At 53.6% G+C, this 15,837-nt stretch overlaps 2 protein-coding genes across 4 annotated transcripts; one reads left to right on the top strand and one right to left on the bottom strand.

Moving 5' to 3' along the window:
* The first annotated feature begins 569 nt into the window (after positions 1 to 569).
* Fchsd1 (FCH and double SH3 domains 1) lies at positions 570 to 13,482 on the top strand. 2 transcript variants are annotated; one of them, XM_006989218.4, is made up of 20 exons: positions 570 to 711; positions 961 to 1,058; positions 1,596 to 1,641; positions 2,127 to 2,194; positions 2,532 to 2,673; positions 2,760 to 2,896; positions 3,009 to 3,072; positions 4,035 to 4,163; positions 4,565 to 4,687; positions 4,866 to 4,961; positions 5,624 to 5,743; positions 6,125 to 6,229; positions 6,374 to 6,535; positions 7,549 to 7,677; positions 7,772 to 7,855; positions 8,009 to 8,126; positions 8,250 to 8,470; positions 9,242 to 9,329; positions 10,996 to 11,051; positions 11,189 to 13,482. In XM_006989218.4, the coding sequence occupies exons 1-20, from the start codon at positions 691 to 693 to the stop codon at positions 11,252 to 11,254; spliced, it is 2,073 nt and encodes a 690-aa protein (XP_006989280.1). In that variant the 5' UTR covers positions 570 to 690; the 3' UTR covers positions 11,255 to 13,482. The 2 variants fall into 2 exon arrangements, with proteins under 2 accessions (XP_006989280.1, XP_042119735.1); XM_042263801.2 differs by having other exon boundaries at positions 578 to 711; positions 2,538 to 2,673.
* Positions 11,708 to 15,428, bottom strand: Rell2 (RELT like 2). Of its 2 annotated transcripts, none has more exons than XM_006989217.4 (8): positions 14,976 to 15,428; positions 14,334 to 14,573; positions 13,908 to 13,973; positions 13,749 to 13,815; positions 13,142 to 13,327; positions 12,514 to 12,889; positions 12,335 to 12,394; positions 11,708 to 12,120 (listed from the first exon to the last, which is right to left on the bottom strand). In XM_006989217.4, exons 2-7 carry the CDS (start codon positions 14,515 to 14,517, stop codon positions 12,362 to 12,364), a joined length of 912 nt encoding a protein of 303 aa, XP_006989279.1. In that variant the 5' UTR covers positions 14,518 to 14,573; positions 14,976 to 15,428; the 3' UTR covers positions 11,708 to 12,120; positions 12,335 to 12,361. The 2 variants fall into 2 exon arrangements, with proteins under 2 accessions (XP_006989279.1, XP_015863088.1); XM_016007602.3 differs by having other exon boundaries at positions 14,969 to 15,245.
* Positions 15,429 to 15,837: the final 409 nt, after the last annotated feature.

The following is a 15,837-nucleotide window of genomic DNA, read 5'->3' as shown; positions in this document are numbered from 1 at the left end:
GCAAGGATCAACACCCAAGATCGTCCGCTGACCTATGCCGGCACGCATGTGTACACATACACACACACGCCACGATAAAATTGTTAAGTTGGGAACATAAAGATCCAAAATGATGACAGGGTCTTTCCAGGCCACATACCTCTTCACTGCTACCATTAGTGCCTACTGTAGCCCAGCATGTACACCCGTCTTTTCCTCTGAACTGGTTTCTGCAGGTCCCGGGCGTATTTCTTATCCCTCTCACGCTAGCATTTCCAGTTCTGCAGGGATTAGGAAAAGGTGTCTCCCTTTGTCAGAGGCATCTTCGCTCAGGTGTCCAGTGACTCAGTTTCCTTGGTCACCTGCACTTAGTGTTGGGACTGGCGATATGCATATGTAAATGAAGGAGCAGAAATAATTACAGGCTGAATCAGTGGCTGTATTAGAAATAGAAGCCAGGCGTCTTGACTCAGAAGCTCGAGGTTCTCCCCTACCGTCCGGCGCACGCTGCGTCCGTCCGGCGGCCAGGACCCTTCCGGGGTACTTGTAGCAATAACAGGTTCAGTTCCTCTGCTGCCCCTGTGTGCTTCCGCGCCCGCGCAGCTTGACGAGCGTGGGCGGAGCGGGCCAGCTCTGGGGCGGGGCCTTGTTGTGGGCGGGGCCTCCTCGAGTTCCGGAGTGGACTGTCTGGCAGCCTTTGCTGGATCCGAGATGCAGCCGCCGCCCCGAAAAGTGAGATTTGCCCGGGAAAAGGGGCATTCCTGGAGGTCCTGGGGAGCGGAGGGAGCCTACGGGCACTCGACTCGGGGTGGAACACAGGGAGTGGCGAGGAGGTCAAAGCCTAACACAGAAGAAACCGAGGAAACAGCCCAGCCTCTCTCGGGCCCCGCCCCCTCACCGCTCCCTGTGAGGTGTTTTGTAGGTCCCCACGCCGGAGTGGAGTATCAGGCTGGGGATCTTCATCTCTTTTTAATCCTACAGGTGAAGCCAGCCCAGGAGGTGAAACTTCGCTTCTTGGAGCAGCTGAGCATCCTTCAGAGCCGGCAACAGAGGGAGGCGGATCTGCTGGAAGATATCAGGTAGCCCCAGACCCCTCACATACTCCATCTTCACAGGAGCGAGCGCCACTCCTTCCTCAGCTCACATCTGCCAGGGATGGGCGTTGTCAGGAGGAGCTTTCTGGCCTACCCATTCATGACCCTCACCTCAGGCCTGCCTCTTCAGATACTGGGGCTCTATTCATAAAGAGAGAGCCCCTTCCTAAACCACTTGACCCCACACCACTGTCCTCACCCCCTCCCTCTTCCAGACCTGTTGGAAGTCTGGCGGACACCGAATCCTGTCGGTCCTCTCATCCCCAGGCCCACAGATGGTCCCCCAGGGGTGGGAGGGTCCTGCTGGGGCTCTGAGCTGTAAGGTGAGGGTGACCTGTGTTGCCGCTGCCAGAGGTGATCTCAAGGACTCTCATTTCATCGGACCCATTCCCTCTGGATGTAGTCACAGTCTGGGCTGGTTCCCTCTTCCTCCTCCTCAAGGTGAGGAGAGAGAGGATTGAGTGTGGGAGAACAGCAACAAACAGTAACCCCCCACCCCCATTCTGCTCCAAATCTCCGCAGATCCTACAGCAAGCAGAGGGCAGCCATTGAACGGGAGTATGGCCAGGTATCGGACTCCTTTTGGGACCTTCCCTCCTGTTCTAGCCTCTTTATACGGGCACCAGTGCCTCCCTCTTACTGTGGTCAAGAGCAGATAACCTAACGGTGTGATGTTTTTATTCATGAGTTAATTAGAACAAATTGATTTTATATTAAAAAAAAACTTTAAAAAGAACAATTATCTAGAATCATCCAGATTTGTGTCAAAACCCTGCTCTACTGCTTACTTAGCTGTGTGATCTTGGACAAGTTATTTAGTATTTTTTGGCCTCAATTGTTTTCTCTGTAAAATGGGAATAGTAATAATCATACCGAAACTCCACAATATGGTCATAGGGATTAAATGAATTAATGGATGTAAGGCGTTTCAGAAATGTATATGTTGTCTATCCGAAGAACAGTATCACAGACCCTGGTTCCAAACTCTTCCCCCAGTTGGGGGGTGGGGGGGTCTTCATAAAAGATCTTCGCTTGTGATGGCTTTCTCACCAGGCACTCCAGAAGCTGGCTGGGCCGTTCCTGAAGAGGGAAGGGCAGCGGAGTGGGGAGGTCGACAGCAGGTGAGTCGCACAGGGTTGTGGAGGTGCCGGGGTGGTGGTGGGGGAACTCAGCCCCAGAGATCTCTGGAAATGAGGACCTAATGAGTGGGGAAAGGCACGTGAGCGGCAGCAGGTAGAGCTGACACAGCAGCAGCCGCAGAGGAACTGACCCAGCAAGGACACTGTGGGTGGGGGTGGAAGGCAGGAGTGATCCTGTGGCTGAGCATTAATGGACTGGTCGATTGATGGGCTCCTGGATGGGGGGGAGCACTCTTGTCTCTCGTGGGGTTGGGGTTGGGGTTGGGTCTCGTGAACCGGGGGAGGGTTTCTCCCTTCAACACAGACCTTCTCTGGGAAGGGGCAGGACAGTGTTTGGTGCCTGGCGCTGCCTCCTGGATGCCACTGTGGCTGGAGGCCAAACCCGCCTCCAGGCGTCTGACAGATACCGCGACCTGGCGGGGGGCACTGGGAAGAGTGCCAAGGAGCAGGTGCTTAGGAAGGTATGTCTCGGTGGATGTGGTACAGGAACCTCCTGCTCAGGATTAGCCATGGTTTGGGTCAGGAGTCTCTGTGTCTTTGCCGCTAGGGGACAGAGAGTCTCCAGCGGGCCCAGGCTGAGGTGCTACAGTCTGTCCGGGAACTGAGCCGAAGTCGGAAGCTTTATGGGCAGCGCGAACGTGTGTGGGCCTTGGCACAGGAGAAGGCAGCTGATGTCCAGGCCAGGTGGGGCTCTTGGATGACCAAGTAGGACACACAAAGTGTAATGCGAGGCGTGTTGGGTGGAAGGAAAATTTCAAAGCCGTGCCTGACTCTTGACTCTTTTTTGCCTGCACAGACTGAACCGAAGTGACCATGGGATCTTCCACTCTCGGACCAGCCTCCAGAAACTGAGTACCAAGGTTTGTGGGACAAAGACATACATAGCATAGTGTTTTGGGGTCCAGTGGTGTCAAAGTCAGAGTGGGTTAATCCTAGGCTTCCAAATTTCCTAGTGGTTCATTGCCAGGCACGTAGTAAGCGCTCAGTAATGTGGCTCCTTGGTTTCTCTGACTCTCGTTTTCTTCATCTGTATAGTAGAAACAATACCTTTCTTTTCTGTTCCTTTTATATATGATTTTTTTCTTTTTTTTTTTTTTTTGGTTTTTCAAGACAGGGTTTCTCTGTGTAGTTTTGGTGCCTGTCCTGGATGTCACTCTGTAGACCAGGCTGGCCTCGAACTCACAGAGATCCTCCTGGCTCTGCCTCCCGAGTGCTGGGATTAAAAGCGTGTGCCACCACTGCAAACACCATGCACACACCATGTGTACCTCTACATGCTTGGCAATGTTCCACCCCTGGGGATACAGTGAGAACAGGACTCGTGGAGTTCCATCCTCACAGCCTGGTTGAGACGAGAGTATGTGAATAATCAGCTGAAGATGCAAATAAAAGTGCTGTGATAAAGGGCGACACTGGGTGCGGTTTAGAAGGGAGACCCCACTGAACAGGAGACCTGAGTGTCGAGGAGGCAGCCAGGCTGAGATCTGGGGGAAGAACATTCTGAGGAGAGGGAATGGTGAGCCCAAAAGCTGAGGAGAGAGTCACTTTGGCGAAGACACATGCCCATGAAAAAGGTCAGAGAGGTTTCGGGGCGGCTCATGTGAGATCTGGTAAACTGCAGTAAGGCACCGTTGGCATTTTTAGATACGTACAGAAGCCACGAGAGGGTTTTTAAGCCAGTGTTCTATGTGAGGGTTTTAACATAGTGCCAGGCATGTAGTAAACAATAATGTGAGATCCATTCTGCTTCTGGGTTTAGGTTGGCCTTGGAAGGACCCCCAGGGTTCAGGGCTCCCTGTTGACTCTCCTTTCCATTTCCCAGCTGTCTGCCCAGTCAGCCCAGTATTCCCAGCAGTTGAGAGCAGCGCGCAATGAGTACCTGCTAAACTTGGTGGCCACCAATGCTCACCTTGCCCACTACTACCAAGAGGAACTGCCAGCCCTGCTCAAGGCCAGTACTCATGCAGATTACTCCTGCCCTTAAGTGAATGCAGACACCATCCCTGCTTTCTGCTTCTTCCCAGGCTGGCCAGTGCTAGCGCTTAGAGTGAATTAGAAGATGCATATGTGGGCTCTGGTCCTGCTTCTTGATGTCTGTGTCATCCAAGACGTCTGACTCCACATTGCTCATCAGAGCTAATCCCAGTCTGCCCACATCATAACACTAATGAGGTTCAAAGGGAATGAATGTGGAAGTTCTTACCTGTGACGGGGTTTAAACACGATGGACTATGATTAGAAACAGTAGTGCCTTATTCCTCGTCTCAGGTCCACGCCCCATCCATGGATGGCTAATCTGCAGTAGAGGCCTGGGAGAATGGTTGTATTATGGTACCTTGGGGTTCTCTGCAGGTCCTGGTAAGTGAGCTGTCAGAATACTTGAGGGACCCCCTCACGTTATTAAGCCACACGGAGTTGGAAGCTGCAGAGATGGTCCTAGAACATGCCCGCCATGGGGGGCAGGCAACTTCTCAGGTGAGTGCTGGAGCTGTGAGTGTTCCCTAGTGATGCTTTATGCCCCCCCCCTTTTTTTTTTCAAATACAGCCACCCCACCCCCACCCAATGCAACTCTCACCTTCCTTTCTTCCAGGAAGATCTGGGGACAGGGTTGGGTGGGTGGCACGTGAGTGACTGTGTATTATCCAACCCTAGGTAAACTGGGAACAGGATGTGAAGCTGTTTCTTCAGGAGCCTGGGGTCTTTTCCCCCACTCCGCCTCAGCAGTTCCAGCCAGCAGGGACTGATCAGGTGAGACTACGCTGCTTGTGGAAACAGGCCACATCTAAACAGAAGGGTGCTTTAGACCCTTTGTGTCATTGTTCCTGTCCTAATATCGATCTGGTGATGGTTCAGCATTGGGCGTGGGGTTTCAGAATCCCATTCACCTGCATCTGAACACAAACATACCTCCTCCGTTCAGTCCCTCTTCTCTTCATCTCCCTTCTGTCGCTCAACTCTGATTCCATTCCTGGGCCTGTGTCCACAGACAAAGGCATTCACTCCTGCCTCTTTGTCCCTGACACTGGAGGTCAAGATGAAGAAGGAAGGGGCTGGAGAGTTGGCTCAGTGGTTAGAGGATTTGCTCTTGCAAAAGACCCGGGGTTTGATTCCCAGCATACACTTGAAGAGTCACCACCTCCTCAGGCACCAGGCACGCATGTGATGTGCAGACAGACATACATGCAGGCAAAACATTCGTACACACAAAATCAATAAATCTCAAGAAGAAGTTTAAGCCAGCTGGTGGTGGCACATGCTTTTAATCCCAGCACTCGGGAGGGAGAGCCAGGTGGATCTCTGTGAGTTGGAGGCACCTGTCTCGAAAAAGAATTTTAAAAAGATGAAGAAGGAAAAGGAACTAGTGAGAAGGATAGATTTTTTTTTCTTCAAGTAATCCTCGTCTTCTTCAGGTGTATGCCCTGGAGCGGGGAGGAGGAGGCATGGCTGGAGAGGGTGGCCTGGAGAAAGAGGTTCAGCGCTGGACGAGCAGGGCTGCTCGGGACTACAAGATCCAGCATCATGGGCATCGGGTGAGGTGGGGGTGCAGGCATTGGGGGTGGGCAGGAAAAGCTGAGAGCTGGGGAACATTGATGCAGTCAGGAAAGGAGGGAAAGGAATTTTAACCCAACGGTGTGATCCAGCAGTTAAGAGCTCAGCTTTCGGAACCAGACAGACTGGGGTTTGTATTCTCTCCTGTGGCTTGTGAGTTCTCTAACCCTGGGTGAGGAATGACTTCATCTTTCTGGACTTGGGTTTCCTCATCACGAAAGTGGAGCCAATAATAATACCTACCTCATAGGGAAAGGCAGATGACACAATGCAAGTGATGTAACTAGCCAAGTACTGGGCTCCGGAGTAAGCTGTGGCCCATAGCATCTCCTCCACCCACCTCTGCCATCCTCACCAACCAGGTGCTGCAGCGACTGGAGCAGAGGCGTCAGCAGGCTCCAGAGCGAGAAGCTCCAGGCCTAGACCAGCGCCTCCAGGAAGTGAGGGAGAACATCCGACGGGCACAGGTGAACCACAGCCCTGGTCCAAGAGCCGCCGCCGAAATCCTGCCTCCCGGGGAAACCCACCTCCACTGTGGTGGAGAAAAGGGGGGGGGGCAGCGGAGGGTAGACCCAGCTAGCCGGGATATTCTCTCTTCCTCCTCCCATCAGGTGAGCCAGGTAAAAGGAGCTGCCCGGCTGGCCCTGCTGCAGGAGGCCGGCCTGGATGTGCAGCGCTGGCTGAAGCCAGCCATGACCCAAGCCCAGGATGAGGTGGAGCAGGAGAGACGGCTTAGTGAGGCCCGGCTGTCCCAGAGGGACCTCTCTCCTACGGTGAGTCCCTCCTTGTCCCTAACCATGCACACCTGGGAGGCTAAAATTCCCTGTTAGAAGGCAGCGTCTCTAAAATGGGAATCACACTAGCTAATTCACGGGGTTACCATGAGGCTTAAATGAGCTTAAATGAGATACTGCATAGTTTCTGGCATGGAGAATCCTCAATACACTTTTTTTTTTTTTTTTAAAGATTTTATTTATTTATTATGTATACAGTGAGTGTTCAGCCTGCATGCCAGAAGAGGGCGCCATATCTCATTGTAGATGGTTGTGAGCCACCATGTGGTTGCTGGGAATTGAACTCAGGACCTCTGGAAGAACAGCCAGTGCTCTTAACCTCTGAGCCATCTCTCCAGCCCCCCCCTCAATACACTTCTAATGTGGTGATTAAGAACCATGGTTCTGCTGGGCGGTGGTGGTGCATGTCTTTGACCCCCCCTCCCCAGCACTTGGGACGCAGAGGCAGGTGGATCTCTGTGAGTCTGAGGCCAGCCTGATTTACAGAGTGAGTTCTAGGTCAACCAGGGCTACTCTGTCTTGAAAAAACCAAAAACCAACCAACCAACCAAACAAACAAACAAACCAACCAACCATGGTTCTAGGAGCAGTCTGTAAGTTAACTGAATGCCAGCCACTTAATAGCCATGTGACCTTGGCAAATGACTTAACCTTTGTGAGCCTGAGTTTCTTCAAAAGTAGAGTGAGGTTAATATTGCTATATAAAATAACACTGGGTTATACTGAAGCTTAAATGAAGCTATACACACACACACACACACACACACACACATATATACATATATATATAAATTCTTCATATTAAGCACCTAATTGTGGTAATTGCTATTATTTAGTATCATCCTGCCCTATGGTGGTTTTGGTTATGAGATATGATTGGTTGAGGGGCTACTGTCCTGAAGGAGGATTCCCAGTGCCCCTTAGAGGTAAGAGAGGGGTGTGGGAGATCCATGCAGTACTTGAGACAGAGCCTGTCCTCTACCCCTCTCCAGGCTGAGGATGCCGAGCTTTCTGACTTCGATGAATGTGAGGAGGCTGGGGAGCTCTTTGAAGAGCCTGCCCCGCCAGCCCTGGCTACCAGACCCCTCCCCTGCCCTGCACATGTGGTGTTTGGCTACCAGGTGTGAAAGGGTCTGGAAACTTCGGGTGGGCAACGGGGGGGTGGGGTGGGGGAGTGGGAGGGGCAAACCCTGACTCCTTCCTTGTGGGGCTTAGGCAGGACGCGAGGATGAGCTGACTATCACAGAGGGTGAGTGGCTGGAGGTCATAGAGGAAGGAGATGCCGATGAGTGGGTGAAGGTGAGTGTGGGACCCTGGGTTGGGGGCGGTGGGAGGACTTGTGTGTGGCTCCCAAGGACTCATCCAGGCAATGCCAGAAACTTGAGTATTGAAGAGCCAAGGTCACGGACTGCTGAGCGAGTCTGATACCTGTTTGCATTGCTGGGTGAGCAGGCTCGGAATCAGCATGGCGAAGCAGGCTTTGTCCCCGAGCGATACCTCAACTTCCCGGATCTCTCCCTTCCTGAGAGCAGCCACGGCGGCAGCCATCCCTCGGGAGCAGAGCCCACGGGTAAGGGAAGGAAGTTTTGGATTCAGGGACCGCGGGTATAGGCACAGCTTATTGGATGGTCGTAGAGTGGCGTGGCGCAACCGTCCACTGCCTTAGTCCATCTTCTCTCCTGGGCTCCCGTAGCATTCCTGGCCCGGGCCCTGTACAGCTACACTGGACAGAGTGAAGAGGAGCTAAGCTTCCCGGAAGGGGCACTCATCCGCCTGCTGCCCAGGGCTCAAGATGGCGTGGATGATGGCTTCTGGAGGGGAGAGTTTGGGGGCCACGTTGGAGTCTTTCCATCCCTACTGGTAGAGGAACTGCTTGGCCCCCCAGGGCCACCTGAACTCTCTGACCCCGAGCAGGTGAAGCTTCATTCTCCTTCAGTTCCCAAGTACCTCTGGGTTGACCCTTTCACCTCAGCAGGGAGGGCTCCATGGTAATCTTAAAGCCCCGTTTCCTCCCCAGCTTGGCCTCCTATGGTAGCTTAGGCCTCCCTGTGTGCTTTTGCTAGGAAGAGGAAATAGAAACCAAGGCACCCTTCGTAGGAGTTTGGGAACTTTAGGGCCGGCTAGGCCTGAGTACAGATGGCTATAGCGTGACATTGGGTGGTTATTTAACTCCTCGGAGCTGCCTTCTTCGTGTGTCCAATAGAAGCAAGAGCTGTTTAAACAGGCTCACTGTCACGACTAGAGACGATAGAGGTAGACTCCTTAGCCCCGGGTTATACCAGAAGTGTTTGAATTTGTGTTGCCCTGTCATGAGACAGCAGGGATCATGACAGGAAAGTCAGAACACCCCAGGTCCGGCCAGTACTCCCCCACTAAGTAACCCCGATTCTGACAGATGGCTCCATCTGAATCTCACGTCTCCCGTAGCAGCCATCAGAATCCATAGCTCACAGGGTGGTGGTGAAGGTTGAGGACGTTTGTATACGTGCAGTGTCGGCAGAATACCTGTCGCCTAACAACTAGTCGGTACACATTGGCTGTTGAAATATGTATCAGTGACAGCCCTCGTTTGGCTGGCTGCTTTCGGTGTTGAGAAGGAATGGGAGAGAAACAGAGTGGGGTGAGAGGAAACGCCGGTTAAGCCTTCCACGGACCAGGAATGACGGATGCCTACCCTGTCTCTAGACGCTGCCATCCCCTTCTCCTCCCAGTTTCTCCCCTCCTGCACCCACCTGTGCCTTGGAAGGATCCACTGCACCTGCTCTGCCTGTGGGTGAGTAGAGAGAATTGGAGCCTTGGAGCCTAAGTAGTGGCCAGGAAGAAGTTTGGACTCTGCCTTACCTGCTCCTGTGTGCCCTGGGTGTACCTTGCAATAAGGCCCATGGCACATTGAAGAGGAGGAGAGCTTGGATTTGGAGCCAGGTTCAAAGTCCTCTGTCCCTTTCTATTGTATGACTTGAGGTGGAAGGCTTAACCTGTCTGGTCCTTGGTCTAGGTTTTCTGTTGTTATGCTTTAGTCTTTGGAGATAGGGCTCGCCTTAAGCTAGCACTCCCCCTGCCCCAGCCTCCCCCATGTGTTGAGATTAGAAGTACGAGTCACTAGCCTAGCTTGGTTTACATACACTCTTTATAAAGTGAAGGGAAAGGCACTGCTTTATTGAATTGTTATCAGGGGCTGGAGAGAAGGCTCAGTGGTTAAGAGCACTTGTTGCTCTTGCAGAGGACCCAAGTTTGATTCCCAGCACTCGCATGCGAGCTCACAACCCTCCGTAACTCCAGTCCCACTAGATCTGACACACTCTTCTGATCCCAGTGAGCACCAGCCAATTGCATGTGGCACACAGACATTCATGCAAGCAAAACATATAAGAAGGAAAAGTTAGCCGGGCGTGGTGGCGCACGCCTTTAATCCCAGCACTCGGGAGGCAGAGGCAGGCGGATCTTTGTGAGTTCGAGGCCAGCCTGGGCTACCAAGTGAGCTCCAGGAAAGGCGCAAAGCTAAACAGAGAAACCCTGTCTCGAAAAAACCAAAAAAAAAAAAAAAAAAAAAAAAAAGAAGGAAAAGTTAACCAAGATGTCTGTTTGGTGGTGTGCGTCTTTAATCCCAGCACTTGGGAGGTAGAGGCAGGTGGATCTCTGTGAGTCCGAGGCCAGCCTGATCTACAAAGTGAGTTCTAGGACAGAGAAACCCTGTCTTGAAAAACCAAAAAAAGAAGAAGGAGGAGAAGGAGATATAACATTGTGATTGGCACATAGGAAACATGGTGTTTTAGATCATCATTATTTTTAAAATTATCTATCTTTTCTCATGGCATTCTTACATTCTCCCAAAATGTACCTTTTCCTCTTAGTGTCCTTGAACTCTGAAATATAATACTTACCTTTGGATTCATTTCTCTCTATATTTTTGGAGGTGCCGGGGATCAAACTAGGATCTTGTTTATGCTAGGCAAGCATATCTACCCCTAGTTATGTCCCCAGCCCCCTAGTTTTCACCATGAAATACTCAGCCTTTCTAATGCATTCTAGTAATGTCCACTTCTCCAAGCCAGGCTCCCTGACTCCAGTCACTATCACCTCTTCCAGCACCCCTACTTCACTTTGAATAAGTTAGGACTTAGGCATTCTCTCTCTCCTCCTCCCCCCCCCCCCGTGTGTGTGTGTGTGTGTGTGTGTGTGTGTGTGTGCACCATGGTATTCTCAATAGCTATTTTAAGAGGAGCTTTGTACTCCATCTCCTTTCTTTGGTACTTTGTACAGTGCATTAAGTATTTGAGGATGGATGGACTAATGGATTTTATAGCTCAGGCTGGTGTTTTTTTTTGTTTTGTTTTTTGCTTAGTCAACAAGTATTTATAAAGTGTCACTATCCTTAGTGCTGGAGATGCAGCATGGAGCCCAACAATGCTTGAGAATTGACTTCTGGTTTCTATTTCTAGACAAAGTCCTAGACTGCCCAGGACCCCTGGACATGATGGTGCCTCGACTCAGGCCGGTAAGGGCCTCTGTCTTGGAGAAGATTGTACGGAAGGGTCATTCCTTTGGGTCCTGTTTTGTTTGCTGGGCAGAGGTAATGGACAGGGACGGCCCCAAGAGGGACTCCGGAGCACTAATTATGTGTATCCCCTACAGATGCGTCCACCACCTCCTCCACCAGCCAAAGCCCCGGACCCTGGCCATCCAGATCCCCTCACCTGAAGGTCGGGGGGGGGTTCACTGTCCCCCACCGATGCTGCTGCCCCTCTCTCCGTGCTGACAGGAACCACCCCCTCAATGATCTGGAGCGACAGAGGCAAAAGCTGCAATCTTCCCCCATATCCACTCTCCACCTCCAGGGGTAGAAACTTACCCTGCTCCCATTTCTGGGATTTGAACCCACTCCTTTCCTCCACGGTTCCCCCCGTCATCTCTGGGCTGGAACTGCCCCTTTGACTTTTTGCCATCACCCCATATCTAGGGTGGTAAAACATCCCCTAAATCTCTGGGGCTGGAACCCATTCCTTAAAGCCTTGTATGGCTCTGGCTCATCTCTGTCTTCACCCTGCCTCTGTGGCCAACCCCACCCTGAATGCCAGGGTCACTAGGCCTGGAGCCGGGGGGAGGAGCAGATCTTGGATGTCAGAAGGAGCTGAAGCCAGGATGCAAAGCAACTGTAATGGTCTGAGCGGATTTATTGACAGTGAATAAAGGGCATGAAGTCCAAGCCAGGGCCTGGGCCTCTTGTGCCAAGAGGGCAGGAAGCCTAAGGTGCTATTGCTTTAGGGGCCCACCAGGGGTAGGGCCTGGTCCCAGCTGCCACGCCCTTGCATGTTTTGGAGCGAGGTTTTGGGGGAAGGCAGGCCAGGCAACCTGTTGGCAGGTGGGGAAAGGAAAAGAGTGAGGGGTGGGGAGTTGGGAGGGGCTCCTCCTGAGGTCCCTCAGCCTGGGACCACGTAACTCCGGATGGAAGTAGAGCTGGTCCCTCAAATGAGGAGCAGTGCTGTCCAGTGGAGGGGAGAGCCTTCATGGCTATCCATACCCTGGCAATGCCTGCTGGTAATCCATCAGCACAGTGGAGACTGAGGCTTGGAAGAAAGGAAGCGGGGAACAGTGTTGCTCCGATCCACTTCTTCTCCAGAGAGTGTAGATCGAACTCCTGCAGGACCTCTATGCCCACTCCCCCTCCCCACCGCCAGCCAGGGATTCTGGAACACACACTAAGCTTAGAGTTCTCCCCAAGGGTTCAGGGGGTTGGGTGGGCTGGGGTGGTTTAGGCAGAGGGTGGGAAGATGAGGTTACCTGATCTCAAGCTCAGGGAGACTCGCCTCACACACCCCCTTCTTCTGGTGGTAGAGACTCCTGAGAGAAGGGCAAGTATTCAGTGGGAACGGGAGGTGGATCACCAATGTTGCTCAGATTAGGGACGTTATAAGATGTGTCCACCACTGCCCAATGCAGCCCTGACCATGTCTTCATACCTGCTGACCTGAGGTGTCCAGTTTGGTTGGCTGTCCGTTTGCCTCCTGAGTAGGCAGCCCTAGGCTTGGGCCTCTTCCTCGAGTGCCCAAGTTCAGTTCTGCAGAGGTTGCCGGGGTTCCCTCAAGTGTACTAGGGACTAGGCTGTCATCCTTGAGTCCTCCATTCTGCACTGGGTGGGTGGTTACAGCCTGGGAGGGTGGTGGCTCAGGGAGCAGCCTCTCGGTGGCAGCCGTCCCTGTCCTAGGCTGCCCTCCCCCAGCCACCTGACTGGCCCCTGCTTCCTGGCCCCCACCAGAGCCCCAGCTTCTGTCTGTAGGGGAACCATCACGATGTTCATGTAGGCCATAGCGCTTCTCGATATGCGTCACTCGGAACCTGGGCGGGAAGAGAACATCGCAGTTTAGGACTACAGCTCAAAGGTCACCTAAACCTCCCTCCCTGGGGTTGATGGTAAATTCTCTGGCCTGGGGTAGGGAGGCCTTCTGAGACTGTGGGACACTCTGTGCAGCTTGACCCCTGCTGCAGTCACTCAGTCATTCGGAGGAAAGAACTGGGGCTCCACCTTTGGGGGACAGGATTATTGGGCGCCAACTCAACCTCCCTTTTCTTGAACCACCGTGTCCCCACCTGCCCACTGAGAAAACAGTGGTCTCTCCGGGCCGGGGGCGGCCTTTTCCTTCCTTAGAGCGTCCCTGACGGACAAGTGGGGGCCTCTTGTTGCGGCTACAGTGGATGCAAGGAGCTGCAGAGCCAAGATGCACCGTGTGATGATGGGAAGGGGCTCCATCCTGCAGGCTGGAGGTGGCATCCACACTGGACCACAGGAAGAAAGGGAGCAAGAAAGGATATTTTCATTCTCCTTCCTGCCATTTCCTTCTGTCCGTTCAATATGTTCTTTAATCCTCCCCAAAGCCCCCCTTCCCCAGGTTCCAACATCCTTTCGTCTTTAGTAAAATTCAATGCTAAGACATGAGTGGTCATGTAGTCTTCCTTTCCACCCTGTTTACTAAAGAGAGCAATGCTCAACCAAAGAAAGTGACACCAGAGGTGTTAGGCTGGATGGTATCTAGATGGGAGATAAAGGATAAAAGGTTTCTATAAACTTCCATAGGTTAGCTAGCCTTGGCCTACCTGACCCCCACCCCCAAACTCCCATGGTCCTTTGGAAGACTGTATTGGAGGAGAGGGGACGCCAAGGTAAGATAAGTCATGCTGGCCCTTGTTTCCAGCTCACCTGGAGAGCTGAACTGTCCCTTCTCCTTCACTGTCCCCTAGCATCTCCTTCAAGGCCTCAGCATTGGCTGATGGGAGAGGGAGATGGAGTCAGCGGAGGTGGAGGTCAGGGCAAGAGAAAGTCAGTTTGGGAAGGAGCAAGCTTTTGGCCTATACCCACCTTCATTTTGGATGATGCAGCGAACAATCCTCTCTACTGTGTCCTCATTCACGTCATCATCTTCAGCTGAAAGATGAAAGAGGTTGGCAAGGATGTGGGAAATGAGTCAGCTTTGGGGGAATATGACCCGATGGCCCCATGGGTGATGACTGAAGACATATCCCTTTACCTATGTGCCTTCATGCATCAGGCCTGAAAGGGTAGGAGAAGACATGGGCTCCTAGGGCTACCATGAGTGGACCCCCTTCTCTAGCCTCAAAATTTCGGGGTGGTGTCACTTTACATGCAGACTCAAAAAAGCATCATAGTCTTTTGAGCTTCATTAGGATTTGGGCTGTGTCTGTCGGCCAGGGAGGCAGAAAAAAGTTTGGGGAGAAGGGTAAGAGAGAAAGGTGCCTTAATTAGGTTTCTAGGCTCCTCACTCACGGGGCTGGAGCTGGGCATCATCAGGCTCTGAACCCCTAGACGTGCGGCAGCGGTAGCCTTTCTTCTTGAGCACGTGGCAGATCATGAAGCCTACAAGGCCCATGAGGAAGAAGACCAGCACAAGCAGGAAGAGCATGTACAGCCCATGTTGGGGCGGCTCCAGGTCAGGCTGTGGTTCCGACATGAGGCCCTGGGGGGCGAGCGCGGGCCAGGGCGCCTCCTGGGTTTAGTGGGCTGCAGCTGGGTACCCGCAGAGTAAGAAAGCATCTTAGGATCCGCAATGGGAGATCCGCCCCACCCCCCACCGAATCAAGGAGCTGTCCGGACTAAGGGTGCTAGTCGGCCAAGACCGCCGCAGGCTGGAGGCAAAAGCCCTCTGCGGCGACCCAGTCCCATTTTTTCTGACATCCAGAAAGCTATCCTTTACAGCTCATCCCGAGCCCCCGTCCCTTCCAAGGACACTGCAGCACAAGATGGGACGAAATTCTCAGAGAGCGAGCCCAGAAAACACGCTTGAGTCAGTGTTGATACCTCCTCTACACCGGCCTGAGCCAGGCCTCGGGCCGCCCCCTCCCCTCCCTGCATTTCTGGGTCCCTTCTTTTCCGGTTTATCCCACCCTGACCACCTGGCCCACCCGGTACCGGTGGTTTGGTTCTGTCTCCGGCTCCGGCTCCGGCTCGGGTCCCGGTTCCAGGGGCGTCCTCGTCCGGCTCAGGGCCCCCGACGCCCTCCCGGAGCTCATCCCTTGCTTCCTCCCCCTCCCCCCTTTGCCGCCTCACCGGCTCCGGGCTGGTGGCTGCGGATACCGGGGCCGCGGCAGACGGGGGGAGGGAAGGATGGCGAGGGATGTGGGCCGGTTGGGAGCCGCGGCAGGCTCTGGACCACTCCTGCCCGGGAAATGGAGGGGATGGCGGGGCGGGGGCGGGGGCGGGGAGGGGCGCCTCTGAAACTGTCCCGGGTTCCCAAATGCCTTCTCGCGCCGCGGGCCCAGGACCAAGAGGCGGAGCACAGGTGTGCGGGGCGGAGAGCGTGAGCCTTACGCGTGTGTGAACGCAAGTGAGATGGGCGCGTGACTGCGCCGCCCCCCCTTCCCCAGGAGGACTGTGCGGCGCGAGCCTGGATCCTCGTGGGTGGTCGGGAGGTCAGGAGGGGCTTTGGCCACCGGTCTATCCCTCACATCCGGCACAGGTCTTGCTCTCAGGTCCCCCGGACGAGTAGAAAGCCAGCAATCTTCCTAGCGCACTGGGAAAATCTGTCTTTCTGCACCTGAGAGGGGCAGGGTGGCCAGATCTTCCAAGGTTCCTAGAGAGGGACCACTGTCCCAAAGACCCATCTGGGGCTAGCGGCTGGACGGGATGACGACTCGGTTTCCCGAGGATATGACCCTCGCCCAGAAAGAAACGGCCCTATAATCCTATGAATAATGCCACGGGTCCCCGCCCAAGCGCGGAGTCTCAAGCCTCAGAATCCGGACCAGGACAGCAAAGCAGGGGGCAGAACTCC

This window comes from Peromyscus maniculatus, chromosome 19 (genome assembly GCF_049852395.1).
Source record: "Peromyscus maniculatus bairdii isolate BWxNUB_F1_BW_parent chromosome 19, HU_Pman_BW_mat_3.1, whole genome shotgun sequence".
Taxonomy (NCBI): domain Eukaryota; kingdom Metazoa; phylum Chordata; class Mammalia; order Rodentia; family Cricetidae; genus Peromyscus; species Peromyscus maniculatus.
Note: the sequence above shows the minus strand (reverse complement) of the source record. Positions and strands in the feature narration are given on the sequence as shown.

Excerpts from the sequence above, each read along its gene's own strand:
- Fchsd1 (XM_006989218.4), top strand. The coding sequence starts at position 691 with ATGCAGCCGCCGCCCCGAAAA. Across the intron at positions 712-960 it reads TGCAGCCGCCGCCCCGAAAA|GTGAAGCCAGCCCAGGAGGT; the intron begins GTGAGATTTGCC and ends TTAATCCTACAG. Across the intron at positions 8,471-9,241 it reads AACTCTCTGACCCCGAGCAG|ACGCTGCCATCCCCTTCTCC; the intron begins GTGAAGCTTCAT and ends CCCTGTCTCTAG.
- Rell2 (XM_006989217.4), bottom strand. The coding sequence starts at position 14,517 with ATGTCGGAACCACAGCCTGACCTGGAGCCGCCCCAACATGGGCTGTAC. Across the intron at positions 13,974-14,333 it reads TGATGCCCAGCTCCAGCCCC|CTGAAGATGATGACGTGAAT; the intron begins GTGAGTGAGGAG and ends TTCATCTTTCAG. Across the intron at positions 13,328-13,748 it reads GGGACAGTTCAGCTCTCCAG|TGTGGATGCCACCTCCAGCC; the intron begins GTGAGCTGGAAA and ends CCTGTGGTCCAG.